This window comes from Chrysochloris asiatica, unplaced genomic scaffold, assembly GCF_000296735.1.
Source record: "Chrysochloris asiatica unplaced genomic scaffold, ChrAsi1.0 scaffold00080, whole genome shotgun sequence".
NCBI lineage: Eukaryota > Metazoa > Chordata > Mammalia > Afrosoricida > Chrysochloridae > Chrysochloris > Chrysochloris asiatica.
This window is the reverse complement of record NW_006408598.1, coordinates 1,900,133-1,923,671: the sequence shown is the minus strand read 5'-3', so window position 1 is coordinate 1,923,671 and position 23,539 is coordinate 1,900,133. Positions and strand designations below refer to the sequence as shown.

The following is a 23,539-nucleotide window of genomic DNA, read 5'->3' as shown; positions in this document are numbered from 1 at the left end:
AAAAAAAAAAAAAAAAAAAAAAAAAACAAACCACCTCTTTCTCTCCCCCCACCCCCAACCCCTCCCTTGTATCCATTGGTCTGCGCCAATTGACAAGCTGGGTTACTATGATCACTTTATTCCTGTTGTGGTTGTAACAACCCAACTTCGTCAGCAGGACAGTCAAAACGAACAGCTCTCACAGTACACTGATTGAGAGTATTGGTTGGAGGTAGTGGATGGGTATCCTTAGTCTTGGGCCAGTGATGTTCTCAGGAGAAATGACATCAATGATAAGCATCAGGCTTGATCTCAGAAATTATATGCAGCCTGGTGTGGCGCTGTAGGATAAGCACTTAAAAGCTAACCACAAGGTGCAACCCATCAGCTGCTCCTCAGAAACCCCATACAGAGTTGCTATGAATCAGAGCCAACTGGATGTTGCTTAACAACAGCAACAAGAAGAGATTCAGTGTTCTTCTAAGTTCACCTTGCCGGAATTTTCTCAGAGCATTCAGAGCCAACTAAGTCAATGGAGGCAGAAGGAGGAGAGCCGAGTACCATACAGTTTCAGCAAGTCTCCAAATGACTCAGAGGTACTGCAAGGGACATGATGGTTTAGTGGGAAAGTCACAACACATAATGATAGAACACTCTCAACCCCAAGACTGGGTTTTATACTTCCGTGTGGTAGGCCTGGCATTTTTGTTGTTTAACTCAGTTATCTCTGACAAAACCGGTACAGTGGCCCAGATTGTATCATCCATTCCGTTCCAGCCCTGAAATCCTTGAAATCAATACACCAACCGTGCTTTAGGAGTCCTTGGGGAATCTGCACCTGCTGTTTCCTCTGGCAGGATAAGAATTTTACGTGGCCTACCTCCTCCTCCTCCTGCCTTGTTCTCCCCATTTGCTTAAATGTATATATCTTTTTGAGCTCAGCTCAAACATTTCTTCCTTGGTTAAGCTTCTCTTTCTCCTTAATACTAATTTGAAAAGTAAAGAGTTTTAAAAGAACTACCTTACATAGGGTCAATAAAATTTCTTCTGGCTTTTCCTCTGTTTTGAGCATCATCATAGATGAAGGAATTTTTACAACTTTTCACATCCAAGTTGCCCAATCTTTGGGTGATGGTAACCTTCACATTTGTTCCTGTGTTCTTTTTGGCGTCCCCTGAGGATCACTGAATGCTTCCTTGGGTTCTGGTACAGCAAAGTAGCTCAGATTCCCTGTACCTTCACTACTCAGGCTCTGGAATCAACCATTCATCCGAGGAACCCTGATCGCTTTTAGTTAAGACAAATGCCTTGGAATCTAGTAGTGATACTTTAAAATGACATTTAAGACTAATTAAAGACAATAATCTATTACACAATGAATAATTGATTTGAGGAATGAAACTTATAGATGTAGAAACAATGAAAAGATTCTTTATATGTATAGAGAAATTTGTAGACAGCAACAGATTGAGAATAGAGTGTTAAGGACAGTTAGCATCAGAGCATCCTTAGCCTTGGCACCATTGTGAAGTTCAACCATTATGCTTCACTAAATGTCATATAGGCACCTCTAGCAGTTATGGGTTGTGTTCAAGCAAAGATCAGAAAACCCAAATTTGAGAACCTTAGACAAATGGGGTTTGTTTTTTGGATTTTTTTTTTTTTCCCACATAAAAGAAGTTCAAAGGTGGAAACCCAGAGTGGGGAATGGCCTGGCACCTTTCCTTTTAGCCATTCTTAGAATGTGGTCTTCATTCTTATGCCTGCCAGCTTCCCCACTTCACTTTAAGCACTATTTCCACATTCCAGGCAGGAAAAATGGAAGAGCGAAAGGCAAAATTGACTCTGCCTCCTGGTCAGCAATCTTACCATCACCGCCTACTGCTGGATGCAGTGGGTGCTGGGAAATGCAGTTTTAGTCAGATACATTGCCACCTGAAACAAACACTTGTTGTTACATGCCATTGAGTTGGTTCTGATTCATAGCAACCTTGTATAGGGTTTCCAAAGAACAGCTGGTGGGTTTGAATTGCTGACCTTGAGGTTCGATCCACAGCATCGCTAGAAATAAGCACTAGGTAACAAAAAGAGAGGAACTTACCAGGTAGGCAATACAATGTCTGCCACAAAGCTGCCATCGAAGGCAAAATGCTAGGCTGCATGATCCTGACATTTTTATTATATAACAATTCCTGGGAAGCATCAAGTAACTGGATATTTGACCAACTGCTTTAGCAGCTGGCTTGTATATATGTATAAACTATGTAATAGGTTTAGTTATTTTTGTTGGTAGTCACTGCACTAAAATTGGAGTCACAAAAAGGCACATTGGCATTGCTGCATTGTAATTGTTAACTCGCAGATTGAAGGTCAACTAAAAGACGTGCTCTGGGTAAAGCAACATCTTACTAAGCTGACCAGGCACCCTCTTGTTACTTTGCTGTTGTTGTTGTTGTTAAATGCTGTCGAGTCAATTCTGATCCCTTGCAACCCTATAAAGGGTTTTCGAGGAGCGGCTGGTGAGATTTGTTGTTGTTGTTAAGTGCCGTCAAGTCGGTTCAAACCAATAACGACCCTGTACAAGGTTTCCGAGACTGTAAATATTTACGGGAGTAGAAAGCCTCATCTTTCTCCCATGGAGTGGCTGGTGGTTTTGAACTGTTGATCTTAAGGTTCGCAGCCCAATTCGTAACCACTACGCTACCAGAGCTTAGGTGCTGTCAAATTGGTTCTGACTCATGGAGAACCTGTGCACAGCACAACCATCCTCACAATTGTTGTTATGATTGAGCCCACTGGTGTTACCACTGCATCAGTCCATCTCAATGGGGTCTTCCTCATTTTTCTCTGGCCTTCCACTTTACCAAGCATGAGATCCTTCTCAAGGGACTAATACTCGGGAGAATATATATAAAGCATGACCGATGAGGTTTCATAATCTTCGCTTCTTGGAGAACTCTGGTTGTACTTCAACAGAATTTTGTTAATATGTGATATTAATGATATTGTTCTATGATTTCCTCATTCCGTTGGGTCACCTTTCTTTAGAATGGATACAAATATGGAGCCCTTCCAATAGTTTGGGCAGGTAAAAGTCTTGAAAATTTCTTGGCATAGATGAGTGAGTACTTCCAGAGCTGCCTCAGTTAGTTGAAAGATTTCAATTTGTATTCCATCAATTCTCGGATGGAGCCTTGTTCTCACAAATGCCTTCAGTGGGCTTGGGCTAGTTCCTTCAATGCCATTGGTTGTTTATCATATGCTACCCCTTGAAATGGGTGAACAACAACCATTTCTTTTTAGTATAGTGACTCTGTATTCCTTCCTTCATCTTTTGATGTTTTCTGCATCATTCAATATTTTGACCATTGTTGCGATTGTTGTTAAGTGCCACTGAGTCAGTTCCAACTCATAATGACCCTTTATAAGATTTCCGAGGAGCAGCTGGTAGGTTTGAACTGCCAATCTTGTGGTTAGCAGTGCAGTGCTTATACTACAGTGTCACATCAGAACTGTCAATGTTGTTGTTAAGTGTCATCCAGTCGATTCCAGCTCATAGCAGCCCTGTATAAGGTTTCTGAAGAGCGGTTGGTGTGTTTGAACTGCGCACTTGTGGTTAGCAGTCCAGTGCTTAATAGAATCTTTTAATATTGCAAGCAGAGGCTTGATTTTTTTCTTCAGTTCTTTAAGCTTGAGAAATACTAAGCATGCTTTTCCCTTTTGGTTTTATGTCTTTTTGCATTATGGTTTTATGTCTTTTTGCATTTCATTAAAATACTTGACTTGGTCTTCTCAAAGTTGCACTTTGACATTGCTTCTTCAGCTCTTTCACGACCTCATTTCTTCTATTCATGTTAACTACTTTATGCTTAAGACTTCTATGCTCAAGATTTCTGCTGTAGCACTGGACTGCAAACCACAAGGTCAGCAGTTCAAACCAACCAGCTGCTTCTCGGAAACCCTATACAGGGTCACTATGAGTTGGAATTGACTCAACAGCATTTGACAACAACATCAATGCTCAAGACCATGTTTCAGAGTCTCTTCTGACATCCATTTTGGTCTTTTCTTTCTTTTCTGTATTTTTAATGACTTTTTGCCTCCTTCCTGTATTACATTCTTGCTGTCATCCCTTTAATTCTTCTGGGCTTCTGTCATTAGTGTCTAATGTATCTAATGTGGTCTTGAGATTGTCTCTGAATTCAGGTGGGATATTTAAAATCATATTTTGACTCTAATGAACTTGTTTAAATTTTCCTCTGCTTCAGCCTGAATTTGCATATGAGCAATTGATAGATTTTTCCACAGTCTGCCCCTGGCCTTGTTTTGGCTGATGATATTGAGCTTTTCTACCATCTCTTCCCACAAATGTAGTCAATTTCATTCCTGTGTATTCCATCTAGTGAGGTTCATGTGTATAGTCAACTTTTATGTGATTTTTAAAAGGTATTTGCAATGAATAAATCCTTGGTCTTACAAAGTTCTGTTATGTGGTATCAAGCATATTTTTATCACCAAGGTCATATTTTCCAACTACCGATCCATCCTTTGTTTTGAACCTTCACACTCCAATTATCAGGAATTATCAATACATATTTATTGCATGTTTAATCAGTTTCAGATTGAAGAGTTAGTAGAATTCTTTAGTGTCATCATCACTGGTATTTGGTGTGTAAATTTGAATAATAGTTGATGTGAATTGATCTTCCTTGTAGATGTATGGATCTTATCTTATCACAGATATATTGGATTTACTTCAAAATAGATATTGAAATATTACTTTTGATGATGAATGTGACACCATATCTCTTCAATTTATTGTCCTTTGTATATAGTAAACATCTGATTGTCAGATTCAAAATGGCCATTGCCAGTCCATTTCAGTTCACCGTTGCCTAGAATATTAATCTTTATGAGTTCCGTTTCCTTTTTGACAACTTCCAGTTCTCCTAGATTCATACTTTGTACATTCCATGTCCTGATTATTAATGCATGTTCGAAGCTGTTTCTCCTCATTTTGAGTTTTGCTCCATCAGCAGTTGAAGGTCCCGAAAGCTTTGCTCCATTCATGTTATAGCAGTCAACTCTACCTGGAAAAATCAGCTCTTTTCCAGTCTTTTTTTTTTTTTTTTTTTTTAATTGTGAAATGATTGAAGCTTTACAGACAAGATCTCCAGTTTTACCTTCAACAAATCATATGCTTTATTTCATCTGAGTGATTTCAATCTCATCCATGCACTGAGATGAAAAAAAAATAAATGATTTGTTCAATGTAAAATGGATAATCTTGTCTGTAAGATTACATTCAATTCACAATTTTAAAAAAAGGAAGAAAAAAAAAAAACCATGACTGGAAAAGAGCTGTCTCCTCCAAGTTGAGTTGATCATAGTGACAAGAATGGAGCCAAGTTTTGGGTACCTTCAATTGCTGATTGGGAAGAAATCAAAATGAGGAGAATTCATGATTTGATTGCCTTCCAACTGGAGGGGCTCGTCTTCCAGCACTGTAACTGGCAATATTCTGGTTCTATTTATGTTTTCATTTTCTAGTACTCTATCTGACAATGTTCTGCTGCTTTCCATAAAGGACTCAGCAGCTAAACATCTATAGCTTAAGTGTTGGTGGCATAGTGGTTAGCATAGTTACCTTCCAAGCAGTTGACCCTTGTTCAATTCCTGGTCAACACATGAAAGGCATGAAAGCTATTTAAGGAGCCCTGATAGTATAGTGGTATGTGTTTTGCTGCTAACCACAAAGCCAGCCGTTCTAATCTATCCATTGCTGTGCTGGAGAAAGATGAGTCTTTTAGATTAAAGATTCACTTTTAGATTAAAGATTAGGCTTAAAGTTTCACTGCCTTGGAAACCCTATACAGGGTTGATATGACTCAGAGCCGACTCAAGAGCACACCACCACCACCAGACATTCATAAGTAGTCTGTCTCTCCTTATTCCTATCTGTCTTCGTCTAGAAGCTCCACTGAAAGCTGACCACCAACGGTGACCTGTTGGTATTTGAAATACCACTGGCATAGCTTCCAGCATCATAGCAACATGTAAGTCATTACCGTACAACAAACTGATGAACAAATAGTGGATGGTGACATGCCTCCTCTTAAATTCCTGGATTCCCTTATGCTGTCAACTTACAGAAGGCTGTACCTTTCTGAATAAATCACAAACTATTTTAATCCTCATTTTGAGGATCATTCTTCTTCAGAATATTTACTTTTCTAAAGGAGTATAAAGGGAACACTTTGTGAGCAAACTTGGTGATTTCTTGGCGATAACTGGAGCAGAAATCCATCAGCCAATACTGCTGTCTGGTATTCTATAAGAAAATGTGTAGTGAGCCCCTTCGTAAAAGGATGGAGTATGAAGAAAAGACTCATTTCCTACATTGTTTTCAGATCCTGTCTGCTGCCTATCACCCAGGATTTAAAATTTATATCACCAAAATTATGTCCCTCCTAGCATTTTGTTACTAATTGAATAAAATGGAATTTCCTTTTATATGGATGTTTCTTATAACCTTTTATACCCCCAGGACTTGTAGTTTCTGAGTAATTTGAGGCATGCATTACAGGGATCTAAAGTTTCCTGTTAAATATGTCTTGGAAGAGGTGCAAGAGTAATTCCAATGTCCAGAGATTGGGATTTGCATTTTCTCATTACTTCCCATCTTCCAAATGCTTTATAAACATGGAGAAGCAGAGGCTATGGAGAACTATCACAATTGTGTGCATAACTCAAGCCAAAACATACATTAGCCCCAGTAGTCAGACTATTCCTGGCAGATGCACTTGTGGCCTGAATTGCCCGGCCAATTGTCCTAACTCTGCACTTATCTTTTCATATATAGATATAGCCATGGTAACTTGATGGTCCCACGGGGAGGGGACAGGGCTATCCTTATTATCTGCATCGTTACATGGAAGTTCACTGAGTCACAGTTAAGTAGGTTGCTTGGTCAGTGGCTGAGCCAGGATTACTGTGGTGTTGAATGTCCTTTTAGAAAATATTTCAGAGTCAGGTTTAAAAAATCAGTTGGGTTCAGGCCTTTTGGTTTTTAAAAAGTTAAAAAAAAAAAAAAAAAACTAAGCAAAATGCCACATACCAAAACTATAATTTCTATCTCTTTTTTTAAAATATAAGTTTCACTGTTACAAAGAGTAATTTACCACAGGAGAAAGGAAAGGGAGTTGACTTTAAGTTCCATTTTTTTATCCAATAAACAGTAGGTCTGCCTGAGTTGTTACAATGAAGTTTTAGAGCTTGATTTGCCAGGAAATCCTAAAGCAACTGTCATCACTAACACTGTGGAGAAGGTTTGGGGTTCAGGAGAAAAGGAAGATAACAATTGTTTTCAGTTATTTCCCCTTGGGCTGTCTGTGATGGAGAGATCGTATGTTGAAGGAAGACTTAGAGTGTTCTCTCTCTCTCCGCTGGGCTTAATGTCAGAATAACACATTTGGCCTCCATTGCATTGAGCAATGTCTCAGAATGCCAGGACAACTCCCTCTGCAAGCATGTGCCAGGAGAAAACCCATGACAGAGAGGTGGCTGGAAAGGTGAACAAAGATTGCCCCCGGCCACAGCTTCTGCACTGAAAGGAAGGGCAAGCAAAAACATGATGAAGGACAGTCAGCTTTGCTTCTATAGCTGCACATCTTAAAGAGGAGGCAGACATGTTCCCTGTCTCTTTGCTCCTCTTGACCTCTCTGTAGATTTTCACTGCTCGTCTCTGCACCAGTCTTTTCTTCAGCCCCATTCCTGTTTAAAACAATGTAAAAATCCATCCCTCTAAGAACCCTCATTTTAGCTTTCTAAGAAGTTTTTTATCTACTGCATGTCCTTCATCCTCAGGCCACTCTTGACCTTGGATTTTCAGAGTTAAGAGTGTCTTGATACCAGATGTAACCTTTTGGCTGGGTCAGAGGCACTGTAGTGGGGGCCAGAGTGTGTGTGTGGAGACAGTGTACTGGAATCGACACTCCAAAACCCTACAACATGCCCAAGAATAACAAGGACATTCACCACTGACCCAAACGCTGGTGAAATTCTATCTCCAGAGCTCTCTCCACTAGTAAACATGAAAACACTATCCCCGCAGGAATGGAAGAAGTCTTTGGATGAGAGAGCCAGGAAGAATGAGAGGTAGAAAAATTGGGAAAGGAGTCCAGCAACTTCTATATACTCTTCAATCACTAACAAAATTGTCCCCAGCAAGTGCTAAAAGAGACATTTTTTACTAGTCGTTAATAACAACAGACTTGCAGTTTTCTTTTAGAGTAAAAGCATTCTGTTTCATTGTTGTTGTTTTTAAGTGCCGTTGAGTTGATTCCAACCCATAGTGACCCCATATAGGGTTTCCGAGAAGCAGCTGGTGGATTTGAACTGCCGGCCTTGAGGCTAGCAGTTCAGTGCTCATTTTACAGTGTCCACCAGAAGTCCTGCACCATCCTCACATTCTATTTTAGAATATTTTGTCCCTTTTGATTGGCTATACCAATCTCTTCTTCCTTTTTTCACTCCATACCAAAATCACCAGCCTTTCCTCAATCCTCAAACAAACCAAATTCACCCTCACCTCAGGGCTTTTTTGGTTGTTATTCCCTCTGCTAGAATGTTTTAATCCCAGATCATTGCAGGGTATCACCTTCTCTTGTTTGTTGTTTTTGTTGTTAAGTGCCGTTGAGTCAGTTCTGACCCATAGTGACCGTGCACAGGGTTTCCGAGGCTGTATCTTCACTGGAGCAGACAGCCTCATCTTTCTCCCACAGTGCAGCGGGTAGTTTCGAACTGCTGACCTTGCGGTCCACAGCCCGATTCGTAACCGCTATGTTAAGACTTGCCTTATAGGTCATTTTCTCAGAAAGATTTTCTCTGAGCATCTACTATTTTCCCTAACCACTCTCTATTACCTTCTTCTTCTTTTTTTTTTTTTTGTTTTTGTTTTTGTTTTTTTGTTTGTTTGTTTTCTTCTTAGCAGTCACCATTCTCTGATCTGGTGTTATTGATTTATCTATGTATTTATTGATTATCCACACCACCATCCCCAACCAGATATACACTCAAAGAAAATAGGATTCACGCCTGTCCTGTATTTACTGTGCCTAAATGTGAAAGCTGGACAGTGAATAAGGAAAACCATAGAAGAACTGATGCTTTTGAGTTAGAGTGTTGAAGGAGAATATTGAAAGTGCCATGGGCTGCCAAAAGATCTAATAGATCCGTTTTGGAAGATGTGCAGCCAGAGTGCTCCTTGGATGCCAAGATGGCCAAACTTCGTCTCTCATACTTTGGACATATTGTCAGGAGGGATCAGTCACTAGAGAAGGATATCATGTTTGGCAAGGTGGAGGGTCAGAGAAAAAGAGGAAGCTCCCCCCAGTGAATTGGATTGGCCAAGTGGCAGCATCAATGGACTCGAGCGTGGCAACAATAGTGAGGTTGGCCCAGGATCGGGCAGTGTTTGGTTCTACTGTGCATAAGGTAGCTATGAGTCGGTACCGACTCAATGGCACCTAACAGCAACAACAAAATGTGATTGGAATTTGTTGATTAGATGGGTGGATGGATGGATGGATGAATGGATGTTGTTTGGTGCTGTCTGACTCATAGCTACCTTCTGTACAACAGAACAAAATTCTACCCGGTCCTTCAGCATCCTCACAGTGGTTCTTTTTTAACGCATTGTTGCAGCCACAGATGGATCTAATCAGTGATCCAGTATTTTATCCAACTTTATCAGACCTTATACTCCATGGCCTGCACCAAAGAAATAAATTCTGGACAGTCGGGCCATAACTAAAGCCAAGGTGGTTAGTAGATTAAAGCTATGAGAAAGAAACCATAATTTCTAAATGAGCACCTATTCTCCTTCAAAACAGCACTTTGTTTGGATGTGCTTTGATGCTTAATAAATAGCCCTTAACTCATTAACTCTCATAAAACTCCCAAGAACGGGCTGGAAGAAATTTCCTAATGATTAGGCTTTTTGAAGATAGTGAAACTAAACCATGGGGAAGGAAAATGAATTGGGAATATTATTTTGGCTTAATTTCAGCCAATGGAATGCCCTTGCTCCTTGTCTTTGATGGACTTTTAAGGGTAGCATTTAAAATACATATATTTTATCATGTGTCTCTTAAATTTGTTTGTTTGTTTTAGAATAACCTCAATGTGGAAAGTGAGTCTACATCAGAAACTAGCTTTCCTGTCTCCAAAGAAGAGCCCAGGGAGCCTCCAGATCATCAAGTTGCACAAAGACCCATCCCCAGACAGCGATTCCGGCAAGACTCTGGCCACCCTTCATTGCAAAGAGATGGTCCCAGGTCCTTTCTTCTTGATCTACCAAACTTTCCAGATCTTTCCAAAGCTGATATCAATGGGCAGAATCCAAATATTCAGGTAATCCTTGGCAGCTAGATGTTGAAAGCACAGTGAAGGAGTCCATCTCTTTGTTTCATGATCTGATTCCAAAATAACTTCTGCCTTACATCACTTTCCTTCTTAATGTGCTAATGAATCCTGCTTGTGATCATGATATTTCTAAAAAGAACAGTGCTATACTGTATCTAATCTGACATCCTTGATTGTGAGATGCCCTATTATGTTATGAATCACACACACAGATAAGACAGCTCATATAAATTTTGATACACTGTTAATATAAGACACATTTTGGTTTCAGAAACATGTATGTATATGTACATACACACACATGCATAGCAAACCAAACACACTGCCATCAAGTTGATTCTGAGTCATAGAGACCCTGTCTTTCTCACAGTGGTGGGTGGGTTTGAACTACTATCTTTGTGGTTAGTAGTACAGTGTTTACCTTACAGTGCCACCAGGGATATATACATATATATAAAGGCCCCTCGTGTCTGTGAGTGGTTGTATACTAGCTATAGGAAAGGGCCACTGTAACATGAATAGACAAGGCAAATCATAGTATGACTTCAAAAGCACGCAGGAAAGGCCACTCTCTCAAATAGTTATCCAACTTGACTTGGACACCAGAAATTCTTTCCATAGGTGATAAAACTACAGCTGCTCTAATGTTTAAATGACTTACTTAAAGAAAATTTTAAGAGGGAGAAAGTTAAGAACATGAGAATGGGAGTTCCTGGGGTAGAGATGAATACATATTACTAAAACGGGATGGGTGAAACATAAGGATATGAGAGGTTAGGGAAAAGGGTGCCAAGAATTCAAATTAATAATACCCATCTACTGAAATAGCCCATTATGTAATGAGGAGTTCCTGGGTGTTGCAAACGGTTAAGTGTTCAATTATATCACTGAAAGTTTGGTGGTTCAAAACTATCCAGGGCCCTCAGAAGACACGCCTGGTGATAGACTTCGGAAAGGTAACAGTTTTGAAAGCCCCATGAACAGTTTACTCTGCACGCATGAGGTTTCCGCGAGTCAGAATTGACTCTACAGCAGCTAACAACAACAATATCAGCAAATACTGATCTGATTTGACTGCCCAACACCCTCACAAAGGAATTGGAACACATGTCATCTTTCCAATATTATGAAAAATGTAACAGGTACTTTGTAAATTACCAGAAGTCCTGGTGTGGCACTGTAGGATAAACACTTGACTGATAACTGCAAGGTTAGTGGTTCAAACCAACCAGCCACTCCTCAGAAACACTATATAGGATCTGACTCAATAGAACTGACTCAATGACACCTAGCAACTACAACAAGAAGTAAATTGCAATATGGTTTACCAAGGGTCACATGGCTAGTATGCAGTGGTGGTGGCATTCAAATCCAGACTTCCAAGAACACTTACCCTATCAATCTGTGTTCTAGAGATACAGACTTAACTTTTGAATTATGCTTGTACCTCCCTCTATCTCCCCCCAAAGGTGGTCCCATGATGGCTGAGGGCGTCTCATGCCACTCCAGACAATCTAGCCTCTGCCCAGCTCCTGCCCTCATTTACTTGCTGTCACACTTTTTAGTGGAGTCCCTTGGTGATGCAAACTGTTAATATGCTTAGTTGCCAACTGAGAGTTTGGAAATTTGAGTCCATCCAGACGTGTCTTTGAAGAAATGCTGGAAATCACCTTCTGAAAACTCAGTCACTGAAAACACTATGGAACACATTTCTACTCTACACATGAGGTCGCCATGAGGAATAATCAACTCAATGGCTTCTGGTGATGGTGGTGGTGTGCGTTTACCTTTGTTTTCAATATTTTCATTTGTGCAGTGGCAGTATCTCCTTATTCTTCTTTTCTAAACAAATTAGCTTACAGTGCAAAAAGTTCCTGAACTTGACCTCAGAGCAATTGATGCTTAATTAAGTTAACTGACTTTCTCTCAAGAGTAAAGCCCTCTACAAGATACAGTTTTAGATCAGGTTTCTCTGATCAGAGCTGTTTTGTTCATAATACTAGTGTCAGGAGGGCTGATGAATGTCACTAAGAGTACAACTCAATTAGAATATATTGACCAGCACCTCCTGAATAGAAGACACTGCGTCAGGTTATGAGAGACTGAGAAATACAAGGCCTTTTCTCTCCAGTAAACTCGTAGACCAAGAAAGGACATGCCAAAGGTCCTAAGATCCTGGTTGTTGTTGTTGTTGTTGTTAAATGTCGTCGAGTCTGTTCCGACCCATAGAGACCCTGTACAGGGTTTCCAAGGCTATAAATCTTTATGGGAGCAGAAAGCCTCATCTTTCACCCGCGGAGCGGCTGGTAGTTTCAAACAGCTGACCTTAAGGTTCGCAGCCTGATTCGTAACCACTACGCTACCAGATCCTTGTACTACATAAGAAAATGCCAGAGGGATCATGGATACAGGAAGAAGAACCACTGTTTTCTGCTGTGGGTAGATCTCAGCTGTGTTGTGGATTTGTGTATGAACTCAGCAGAACAGCCAAGTAGGGCAGAAATGAAAAATGTTTTAGAGGACATCTTTGATACATGTGTACAAAAATCAATGTGTACCCCATTAATATTTCTGATGAGTCTTGTATTGTTCTAATTGATTCATTGGAAAAATTGGGTTTTTTTTGTCCCAGTGCTCTCACCCTACATAGCTCTCTGATAAAAAACAAAGGGTCCACTTGGGGGAGGCACAGATAGCCAAAAAAGTCTTCAGACATCCATCCTGTTGCTTAACTGTCTGTCAATCAAGGCTTCATCTGCAGGAAGTAATTTATCATTGTTAATCAATTCCGTGCTTACAGGACTAGACAGCCCTCACCCCAAAGGTACTTAAGCCTTGCCTAAACAATAGTTTGCTATGGCTTGTGTTTTCTCCCAGAGGAAGACATGTCACTGCGAGCTTTAAGGTTAAGGACTGAGCTACTAGAGCAAATGATGTAGCGATTACTGATGCAAAGAAAGACTTGGTGCTCTACTTCTGAAAAAGCAGCCATTGAAAACCCTATGGAACACAGTCTACACAGACTCACCATGAGTCAGACTTGGGTCAATGGCAACTGACAAGTTGCCTACAATTTAAATTTGCAAAAAAAGTGCCTAGACACAAAGGTATAGAGGGCTGTAGGGAGAGTGAGTCCTTGTTGAAATATTACTGAATGCATAGTGCTGCACCTAAGAATCAGATTTCAAGAATTTCTTAGTATCTCCTTTTTTCCTTCCACATAAATCAATCCAGCTAAAATTTCCCAGACCCATTCCAGATCTCACTTGAGCCTTTTAAAACTATGAGAGCAAGTAAGAAAGTATCCATACTCTGGTTGTATAATCAACTTTTAGAAAAGACAAACACATCATTTTTGACATAATTTCCTCATTTTTCAAGACACTTTGTTCATTTGTCAATAAGTTTTTGTGTTCCCTAATTAAAAAATGTTTTAGGCTGAGCTGTGAGCCACGAATGTACCACTGGCTTCACTTCTTTATCAGAGGTGAATCTTCATCCTCAAAGGACCACTTTCAGGGGACCAAACAGATAAAAGTCTAATAGAATAAGATCAGGACAATAGGGAGGATTCTTTAACACCTCAACACAAAGTTTTTGCAGAATGTCAGCATTGTGGGTAGAGGTGTGTGGACAAGCATTGTCATACAATATCACAACACCTTGGATAGAAGTCCACAGTGTCTGAGCTGGAGTTTCGGCTTCCACTCCTCAGTGAGCATCTCACTGTAATGAGCAATATTGAGTGCTGAGCCTTTGTCCTGCTAGTGGTCCAGAAAACTGTAAGTATCCATTTTTCAGCTGATGGTTGACCTTTGAACTTTTTTTGGTTGGCAATTGAGGATGTTCCCATTCCATACTCTGCAGTTTACTCTCAGGTCCATAGTGATGCACCCATGTCTCATCACCAGTCATGATTTTTCTTAAGAAATGTCTACCTTCCCTTGAAACCAAATTTGGTTTGTAGATGTCCAAACGCTTCTGTTTATGTTCTTCTGTGAGTTGTCTTGATACCTATCTTGCACAAACCTTTAGAAACCCAAGTCTGTCGTGGATGATTTCACAGGCAGAGCCATAGCTGATTTGCAAATGATTTGTCACATAATCCACTGTCACTCATCTACTCAACAGAATCATTTCACATGCATGCCCAATGTGGGTGGGTATTTTAATATAACGAGAATACGGCTAATTTTTTATTCATCTTTGTATTACCTAACAACAGGAATGGGAAAACAGATACAAAGTACAAAGGCAGTTGGGATCCACAAATCTAGGACACCAGATTTATTTTCCAGAAAAGAAAAGGGCATCCATGAAGTACTGACTCTTCTGTCAGCTCCTTCATGGATTTATGCATAAACTCAAGAAAGCAGCCAGATTGCAATTAATTTCTCATCATAATAAGGTGTTTTGTTTAGCCACAGTGAAAGTAAAGAATGCTTGGAACAGTTGGGACTGGCTTCCTGATGGGGGAGGGCGCGGCTAGAATTGTTGCGCAAAGAAAGAACTAGAATATAACATGGAATCAGAGGATAAATGCAAGGAGAAGTATAAGAAGGGCACACTGGGCTATGGCTGTGTATGGCAAGGCTGTCTCCTTGGTGGCCATTCGAACTTGTATTATAAAATTCACCTCCCCCATGTGCTGTCACAATGCTATGGCTGCATATATAATACAGGTGGGAATCATTTGCCCTCATCTTCTCTGATCCACCAAACATCTGTCAGTTTGTCATACTATGTTGACACATGTGTTGCTATAACACTGGAAGCTATGCCACCAGTACTTCAAATATCAGCAGTGTTATTATCACGGTGGACAAATTTCAACAGAGTTTCCAGACTACAGCAGACAAAAAGAAAGGTCTGGTGATTTATTTCTGAAAGTTAGGTAATGAAAAACACTGTGGCTAACAACAAAATATTGTCTAATATAGTGCTGGAAAACAAGTCCCCTAGACGGGAAGGCATTATACAGTAGCTCGAGTCCTGGTGTGGCACTGTGGGTTAATGCACTGGACTGCAAATTCGGTTTGAACTGTAAGGTCTGTGGTTCAGTCTCACCAGACACTCCTTGGAAACCCTACACAGGGTCACTGTGTGTTGGAACCAACTTAACGACACTTAACAACAATACACGTCAGCTACAACAATGGACTCAAGTTTGCTGACAGTCATGAGGGTGACACAGGACCAGCCAGTGTGTTGTTCTGTTGTGCCTGGGTTTACCATGGGTCAGGACTAAACAGCAACCAACATCATCTTCTTTAATACTCAAGCTGTGTGCTTACATAGACTTATTAACAAGGGAAAAGTAACAACTAAAACTTTGCCTTCTACTTCCTCTTACCCCTACCCTAGAATGGGAACAAAATGATTACCTCCATGTTGGCCTTCCAAAAGGCAAGTACTGGGTGTGAAGAGGGACAGGGTCATTCCTATGTTGTTGTTGTTGTTGTTATGTGCCGTCGAGTCGATTCCAACCCATAGTGACCCTGTACAGGGTTTCCAAGGCTGTAAATCTTGACAGGAGTAGAAAGCCTCATCTTTCTCCCGCGAAGTGGCTAGTAGTTTTGAACTGCTGACCTTAAGGTTCGCAGCCCAATTTGTAACCACTACGCTACCAGAGCTCCTTCATTCCTATGAGGTCCCCATTATTCTTCTTGAATTACTCTTCAAACAGAAAAGACCACCACAACTCGAAGAATACAAATTTTCATTTGTGAAGGGACAGCTTTCCCAAAGCTTCAAAAAACAGTGCTAGATATTAAAAACGAGTGCAACTACAACCCAGATCCAGTTAAAGTCAAAGTCTCAAAGATGAGCCCAACCTGCCATTTTGGCTATCACCCAGTTTGGTTCATTCCATTTCTACTTTGTACCATCGCTGTGTTTGTTAACCTTCCACAGGCAGTAGGAGGGGGTAGAAATGTAGGGGCAAGTACTGATCTGATGACCTGTTAGCACTAAAGAAAAGAAAATTGAGCTGCATTTCCGGCCTGTTTCTGGAAGACCAAAAATAGGTTAGTACTGGTCACTCAGAAAGATGTTCAAAGAAAGAATGAAGCAGCAGCTGCCCCTGGGAGCCCCAGACCTATTTGTGTGTGTAAGTGCACACATGCACATTCACATATCCACACAGAGCACTGGCTGCTGCAGACCCATGCACCACTGCACTTGAGTAAACCAGTTCCTTGGTGGTCCTTTAAAAGATGAGGTGTTTTCCAAAAGGGGGTGATGGTTTCCGTGTTGGCAAGCCTCGGCCTTTGCTTACAGCAGTACTCTTTTGTTGAAACCCACTGGTTTGACACAGGGCCGATTCAGCAGAGCACACAGCCCTGCTGGTCACTGAGGACCCAGTCAAAGCATTTGCATTCCCTGGGTAGCAGAGTGAAGACAGGTGAAGGGGCCCATCTGTAGGTCAGCTTCCACTGCCAACTGCGGTTGCCTCATCTCCCCCTCCCCTGGCAACCTGCCCCTCACCCCCCATCTCCTCACTTGGGATGGAGCTGAGGAGTTGAACAGGAACTTGACACTCCTCTCTCTGAACTCACCCCGCTTCCCCACGCCAGTCTCTGGAATCATTTCCCACGCTCCAGAGCTGGGGGGTCCAAGACATAACCACACTTTCCCCAGTGACATTGCTAAGCCTGTGCAAGGAGCACATTCCTCTTCGGCCTCTTGGCGTTTCAGGAGGGAAATCCTAAAGTAAGACCACAACATCTACTTCTGCAGAATTTTTTGACACTCCCCTTCCTATTCCCCACCCCCCTAAGTCAAATGGCCCTTCTTCCAAGTTAATATTGGCTGCAGGTTGTAGAAGTGAGTGGGGAATAAAATCACTGTGCACAAAATAGAAGGAAACAGCCTCAAACTCCTGAGCCCAATTTTCCTATTAAATCTAAAACAATACTGGGCATTGAGTTTTTTTTTTTTTTTTTTTTTAATTATTTAGAACAAGTTAGACTTGAACTTTAGTATCATAGTGTGGATTTTTAGTTGGCAGCTTATGGTCAGATAGCAAAGAAAGAAATCTCTAAAATCAACTCATTAGGCTTACTGCACCAATTCCTTGCTGCAGTAGCTCTTCACAACCACATTTTTTTTCCCTTCAGACTGAGATTGGTATTCATTTCCACTAATACACTTTACTCATGTCTTTTCTTCCACTAAAGGAGACTTTAAGACCAACTATCGAAAGGCCCTTTTCCCCTTTTGTGCAGCACTAGATACAATCAAATGACTTGGCCAGGGCTACACATGCTGCACACATACATAATTCTACTTCAGATTCCCTTCCTCCTTTTTTTCAAAAATGATTTTGAATGGCAGGTCTGGTTGAATAAGAACCAAGAAAGTTCAGTGCTCAGTACATTGGCCCATATGCCCATGGTGACTACTCAGATTCTCCCAGGGGCATTGCTGTCAGTAGCATGAGCTAGGGAGTCAGACAGACCTACATTTGGGATCTGACATCACTGTTTAGTGGGCTACGCTTAACCTCTGTGGCTTCATAGCTTATTCAGCATCCTTGTGCCTTGGTTTCCTTGTCTTTAAAATCAGAATGATCATAAACCAGTTGCTGTTTTGTCCTGAGTCATGGGGACCCTACATGTTGCAAAGTGGAGCTGTGCTCTGTTAGGTGTTAAGGCTGTGACCTTTCAGAAGCATAACATCAAGCCTTCTGAAATACTTCTAGGTAGGTTTGAAGTACAGTTAGTACTCAAACACGTAATTGTTTGAGCCACACAGGACCACCCTAGAATGGACATACTACCACGTGGATGGTAATCTATGAGGATTCAAGGAGATGGTTACTATTTAGGACAGGGTCAGGAACAAGGTTGTTGTTGTTAGGTGCCATCGAGTTGGTACCAACTCATAGTGACGCTGTGTACAACACAATGAAACACTGCCCGGTCCTGGGTCAACCTCACAATTGTTGTCACGTTTGAGCCCATTAATGCTGCCACTTTGCCAATCCATCTCTCTGGGGATCTTCCTCTTTTTCTCTGACCCTCCACCTTACCAAACATGATATCCTTCTCCAGAAACTGGTCCCTCTTAACAATATGTCCGAAGTATGATAGGCGAAGTTTGGCCATCTTGGCCTCCAAGGAGCACTCTGGCTGCTCTTCTTCCAACACAGATCTGTTGGTTCTTTTGGCAGCCCATGGCACTTTCAATATTCTCCTCCAACACCATAACTCAAAGGCATCAATTCTTCTATGGTCTTCCTTAATCACTGTCCAGCTTTCACATGCATATGAGGTTATTGAAAATACTATGGCTTGGGTCAGGCGCACCTTAGTCTTCAAGCTGACATCTTTGCTCTCCAACACTATAAAAAGTTCCTATGCAGCAGATTTGCCTAACGCAATATATCATTTGATTTCTTGACTGATGCTTCCATGAGTGTTGATAGTTGATCCAAGAATTAAGTCGTTGACAACTTCAATCTTTTCTCCATTGATAAGAATGTTGTGAAGGTAGTGAGGAACAAGATAAGCTTCCCCAAACTTATAGATATAGGTAGATGAGAATTATGAGGGAAAAGATGACAGAGGAAACATATAGAAAATAATAGAATTATAAGACCTAGTTTTGAGATTTTATATCTTCCTTGGGAACTTGAATTATCCAGTCTAGTTACTATACCTGAAAACTGGGACTCATTTGTGTTGAAAAAGCAAACCTGTTTTAGGAAAGCATGTTGCTAGTCTCAAATCACAGTTAGTTGTGGTTGCCACTGTTGGTAGTCCTGAGAGAAAGGGGTTCCATCTTCCTTTTCCAATTGTCAGGGAAGAAGGGATAGTATAATCTGAGGCCAAAATCTTATCAGGAGACTGGTTTGCAGTCCAGGAGGCTGTATGCTCTTGAGAAATTCACTTCACCTATTGGCACTAATTTTCTTCTTTGGGAAATACCAGCCAACACCCACCACTCACAAGCACTTAGGGGTCTTCTGAGGGACATTCATGGCTTGCATTTTCTTGCTGCCATGAGTTTATTATAGCTACAATGAGAATTACATTCATTTCCCTATGAAAAATACTTCTCAGAAAAGAGTGAAGAGTTTGTTCCCAATAAATGTCTCAATTTCAAAAGAAGCCAGTAAAATTACAAAGGATCTTATCCTCATTTCATGATTTTGGACAAAATTCACCAAATTGGCACCAATTTTGGACTTTCTTTCTTGGGGCTGAGAAAACTTTGCCAAAACTTGGACTTGAGGCTTTAAAAGAGTCCCTGTTCTTTCACTGTCTTTATACATAGTGTTGAAAAGTCTGGACAAATCAAGTATGTTAAGATGCTTCAATTATATGTCCTGGTGTGGCGCTGTGGGCTAATGCGTCAGACTACAAAGTCGTTTGAACAGCAAGGTCGGTAGTTCAAGCTCACCAGCTGCTCCTTGGAAACCCTATACAGGGTTGCTATGGGTTGGAATCAACTTGATGGCACTTAACAACAACAACAAGTATGAGAACAGAGCTCTGGTAGTGTAGGGGTTACAAGTTGGGTTGCTAACTTCAAGGTCAGCAGTTTGAAACTATCAGATGTTCGGAGGGAGAAAGATGAGGCTTTCTGCTCCCGTAAAGATTTACAGCCTCGGAAACCCTATGCAGGGTCACTATGACTTGGACCTGACTCCATGGCACATAACCATCATCACCACCAAGTATGAGAACACATGTAAAATCTAGAGTATTCTTCATTTGGGAACTCTATTGAGCTCACTCTCCTTCAGTGTATCATGATGATTAACATTCAATACATCATTAGAAAACAATTCCTTGACTTTGAAGAACGTGAAACTAGAGTGAGAGCAACAGGAAATAAACTAATCACCATCATTTTAGAAGTCATTGATCATACTCATTATTAAGTCTTGTTAATTGGATGCCTATGAAACTTAAGGTTCAAGATAAGATTTCTTCTTTTGATATCAGTTTAAGGTCCCCACATTGTTAATTCTAGGGAAGGGTGAATGCTAAGGTTTTGTTTTGCTTTGTTTTAATTCAGTTGGGGCAGTGGCTAAAAATTCAAGCGGAAAAAAACACACCCTCTAAGCTGTTGAGATTTAGTCATTGATATAGCTTTTGGAGTAAATTCATATTTTGCTACTCATTGCCTGGCCAGGCAACAAATCTATTTTGTTTGGATCTGAGCAGCAGTTTGAAAAAAATCGTATTGACGGTAACAGCTTAAAACATGAAATTGTTTTTATTCCCAGGTTGGAGAAATTGCAGGGCATGTTTTGTTTAGGCAATCCCTTTGACTCCAGTCTGAATACAAATGGAATACCAAAACTTGGGCGAATTCCCCTTATCTCCTACCCAGAGACTGATTTCATTACCATAATTGCAGGCTTGCCTGGCTCTTGACAACCTCTCTCCTCAGAGACCCTTAATAGCTTTGCAGACAATTATTGTAGCTCAGTTGTTCTTTCTGCAGGCAGAGGGGAGCCAGCCTGCAGAGAGGAAGGATACTATCTTCAAAAACTCAATGACAAATGCCTTGTCATTGCCAAGCTGAGCACTCCTACACTTGTCCATCCAGGGTTGCAAAGGAGAGCCAGTCACCATGTCTCTGCAATGACCATTCATTCCAGCAAACAACAATGATACAAGACCATTCCTTTGCTCTCTGGCCATTTTTCTTTGGGAGGAATTACTAAGAAGTTCTGTAACTTTTTTAAAATTTTGTAAGGGATGTTTACCAGACTGAGACAGTGGTGGTGGCATGGGATAAAGTTTAGTACTACTGTTGTAGGCATTGCACACTAGAGAATTTACAATGTGCTTGGTCGCTGTGTTCTGATGAGTATACTCTGGGATCAAAGGCCACACACTTGACCTTGATCTAGACCACAAAAAACAACAGCCTGGACCCAACATCAATGGGGTGGTGACTTTTTTGAATGTCAAAGTAAGCAGGATTACAAGTTCTCCATTTCTAGCACAAGGGAAGGGGCTGTTTGTCTCAGGGATGGGCACTCCCCATGCAATTTGGCAGAGCATCTCAACAACTCTCAGATGTCGGGTTGGGGCAAAACTGGAAATACATCTGCCCAGTACATCTTGCGCTGATTACTTGGAGCGCGTGTTTCTGATTCATTTACACATAACTCATCCAGGGGTATTGCAAGAGCTATGTGATGGCCAAATGAGCCCAATAAGTCTTTTATTATATTTTTTAAACAAGTTTCTCTGAGTTGATTGTCTCTCAGAGCCAAGAAGCTGCATTCTTTCAACCACGTGATAGACTTTAAAATTAGACTTCATAAATCTGAGAGCAAGTTCTAACCTTGGCTTTGGGACTATCTGCTCTGACCCTGAGAGTCCAGTGAAGGAGTTCATGATTCTGGGTCTGGCTTGGTCTGTGATGAGTGAAAATCATAGCTATGAAAACCTGGATCTTGAGGAACATATGTTTACATTGTTGGTGTTAGTGACTTCAAGTCAGTTCCGAGTCATAGTGACTTTAGGTACAACAGAACGAAACACTGCCCAGTCATGTGCCATCCTCACATGAAATGCTTCTGTGGCCATTTGTTCCCTTGGTTTCATAAGAGAACAATATCTCTATTTTTACCTTTTGAAAAGCAGAGTAACAAAATTGGTAAGAGCATGTACCAGGCTACCTGAGTCTTCCACTCACCAGCTCTGTGACCTTAAAAGAGTTTCCAACATTTCTGCAACCCAGTTTTCTTGTAACAAACTATCTATAGCTAACAACCACACCAAAATGTAATTGTCTGAAGCAATGACTGCTTGATTGCTCACAATTTTGTGGGTCAGGAATTTATGCAGGGCTCAGCTAGGAGAGCATGTCTCTGACCCACGTGGGGCTGGAAGACACAGAATGACCCCATTTATACTAAGGAATTGGAGCTGGCCATTGATTGTGCTCCAGTTCTTATCCAGGTAGCCTCTCTGTATGTGTGTACAGTAGCCTCATCTGGGCTTCCTTACATGCCAAATAAGAACTTTCCAAGAGATTGAAAATGGAAGCCATGCGGGTTTATAAGATGTGTCATCCAGTATCACTCCCACCACATCCTATTGGGCAAAGCAAGTCACAGGGACAGCCCAGATTAGAGACAGACAATCTCTTGGTGGGAAGAGTAGCATGCACATACAAGGATGAAAGGAATTACTAATGAGGATAACTGATCATTGGAAATAATCATAGTACCAACTTTATAAGGTTATTGTAAGGATGAAATAAATGAATATATGTAGAACACTGAGTGATTGGTACAGAGTTCATCAATAAATGCTGGATTTTATTAGTAATATTCATTGTCATTTCCAAGTATATATAGTACATATTTACTCCTTGAATTGTAGGCTTCCCAATGACTTCGTCAACAGTAAATCAGCAACCCTGATGACAGAATATCCCAAGGCCCAGTTACATTAGTTCTGTCTAATCATGGAAGTCATTTGAACCATCCCTGTACACTCCCATTCTGTGTAACCAGGTAAACTTCACTCTCCTTTAGAAGGAATACATCCATTATTCACTCTCCTCTGGCAGACTTTCTTGCAAGGATTGTACAGCTTGGATGTTGTTGGCTTCTCATTAACCCTAGCATGTTCTGAATTCTTCAGGTCACCATAGAAGTGGTCGACGGTCCTGACTCTGAAGCAGATAAAGACCAGCATCCAGAGAATAAACCCAGCTGGTCAGTTCCATCCCCTGACTGGCGGCCCTGGTGGCAGAGGTCCTTGTCCTTGGCAAGGGTGAACAGCGGGGATCAGGACTACAAGTATGATAGTACCTCAGATGACAGCAACTTCCTCAACCCTCCCAGGGGGTGGGACCGTCCGGCCCCAGGCCACCGGACTTTTGAAACCAAAGAGCAGCCAGAATATGGTAAGTTTACCACCCAGTATTATAAAATTAGTGGGGAGAATAAATGACAATGATGAGTCCTGAAGAACACAAAGCCAAACAAAACCCAGTTTACAGTATGTGGCTTTTGGTCTGTTATGAAGCATACCTCATAAAAGCTCTACTCCGCAGAAGCCCCAAGGAGGCACCGGCAGCCACATTTTTCTGGAAAGACTATAATTTTAAAATCATACCAATTATACTAGGAGAAACTTTTTTTTTTTTTTTTTTT

General features: G+C 41.0%; 1 protein-coding gene across 1 annotated transcript in view; it reads left to right on the top strand.

Annotated features, from left to right (window-relative positions):
* ISM1 (isthmin 1, angiogenesis inhibitor) overlaps positions 1-23,539 on the top strand; it is a 118,567-nt gene that overhangs the window by 73,579 nt on the left and 21,449 nt on the right. The window contains exons 2-3 of the mRNA XM_006865622.1: positions 10,153-10,392; positions 23,025-23,289. Of these exons, the coding sequence (XP_006865684.1) occupies positions 10,153-10,392; positions 23,025-23,289 (505 nt within the window). The remainder of the gene's footprint in view (positions 1-10,152; positions 10,393-23,024; positions 23,290-23,539) is intronic.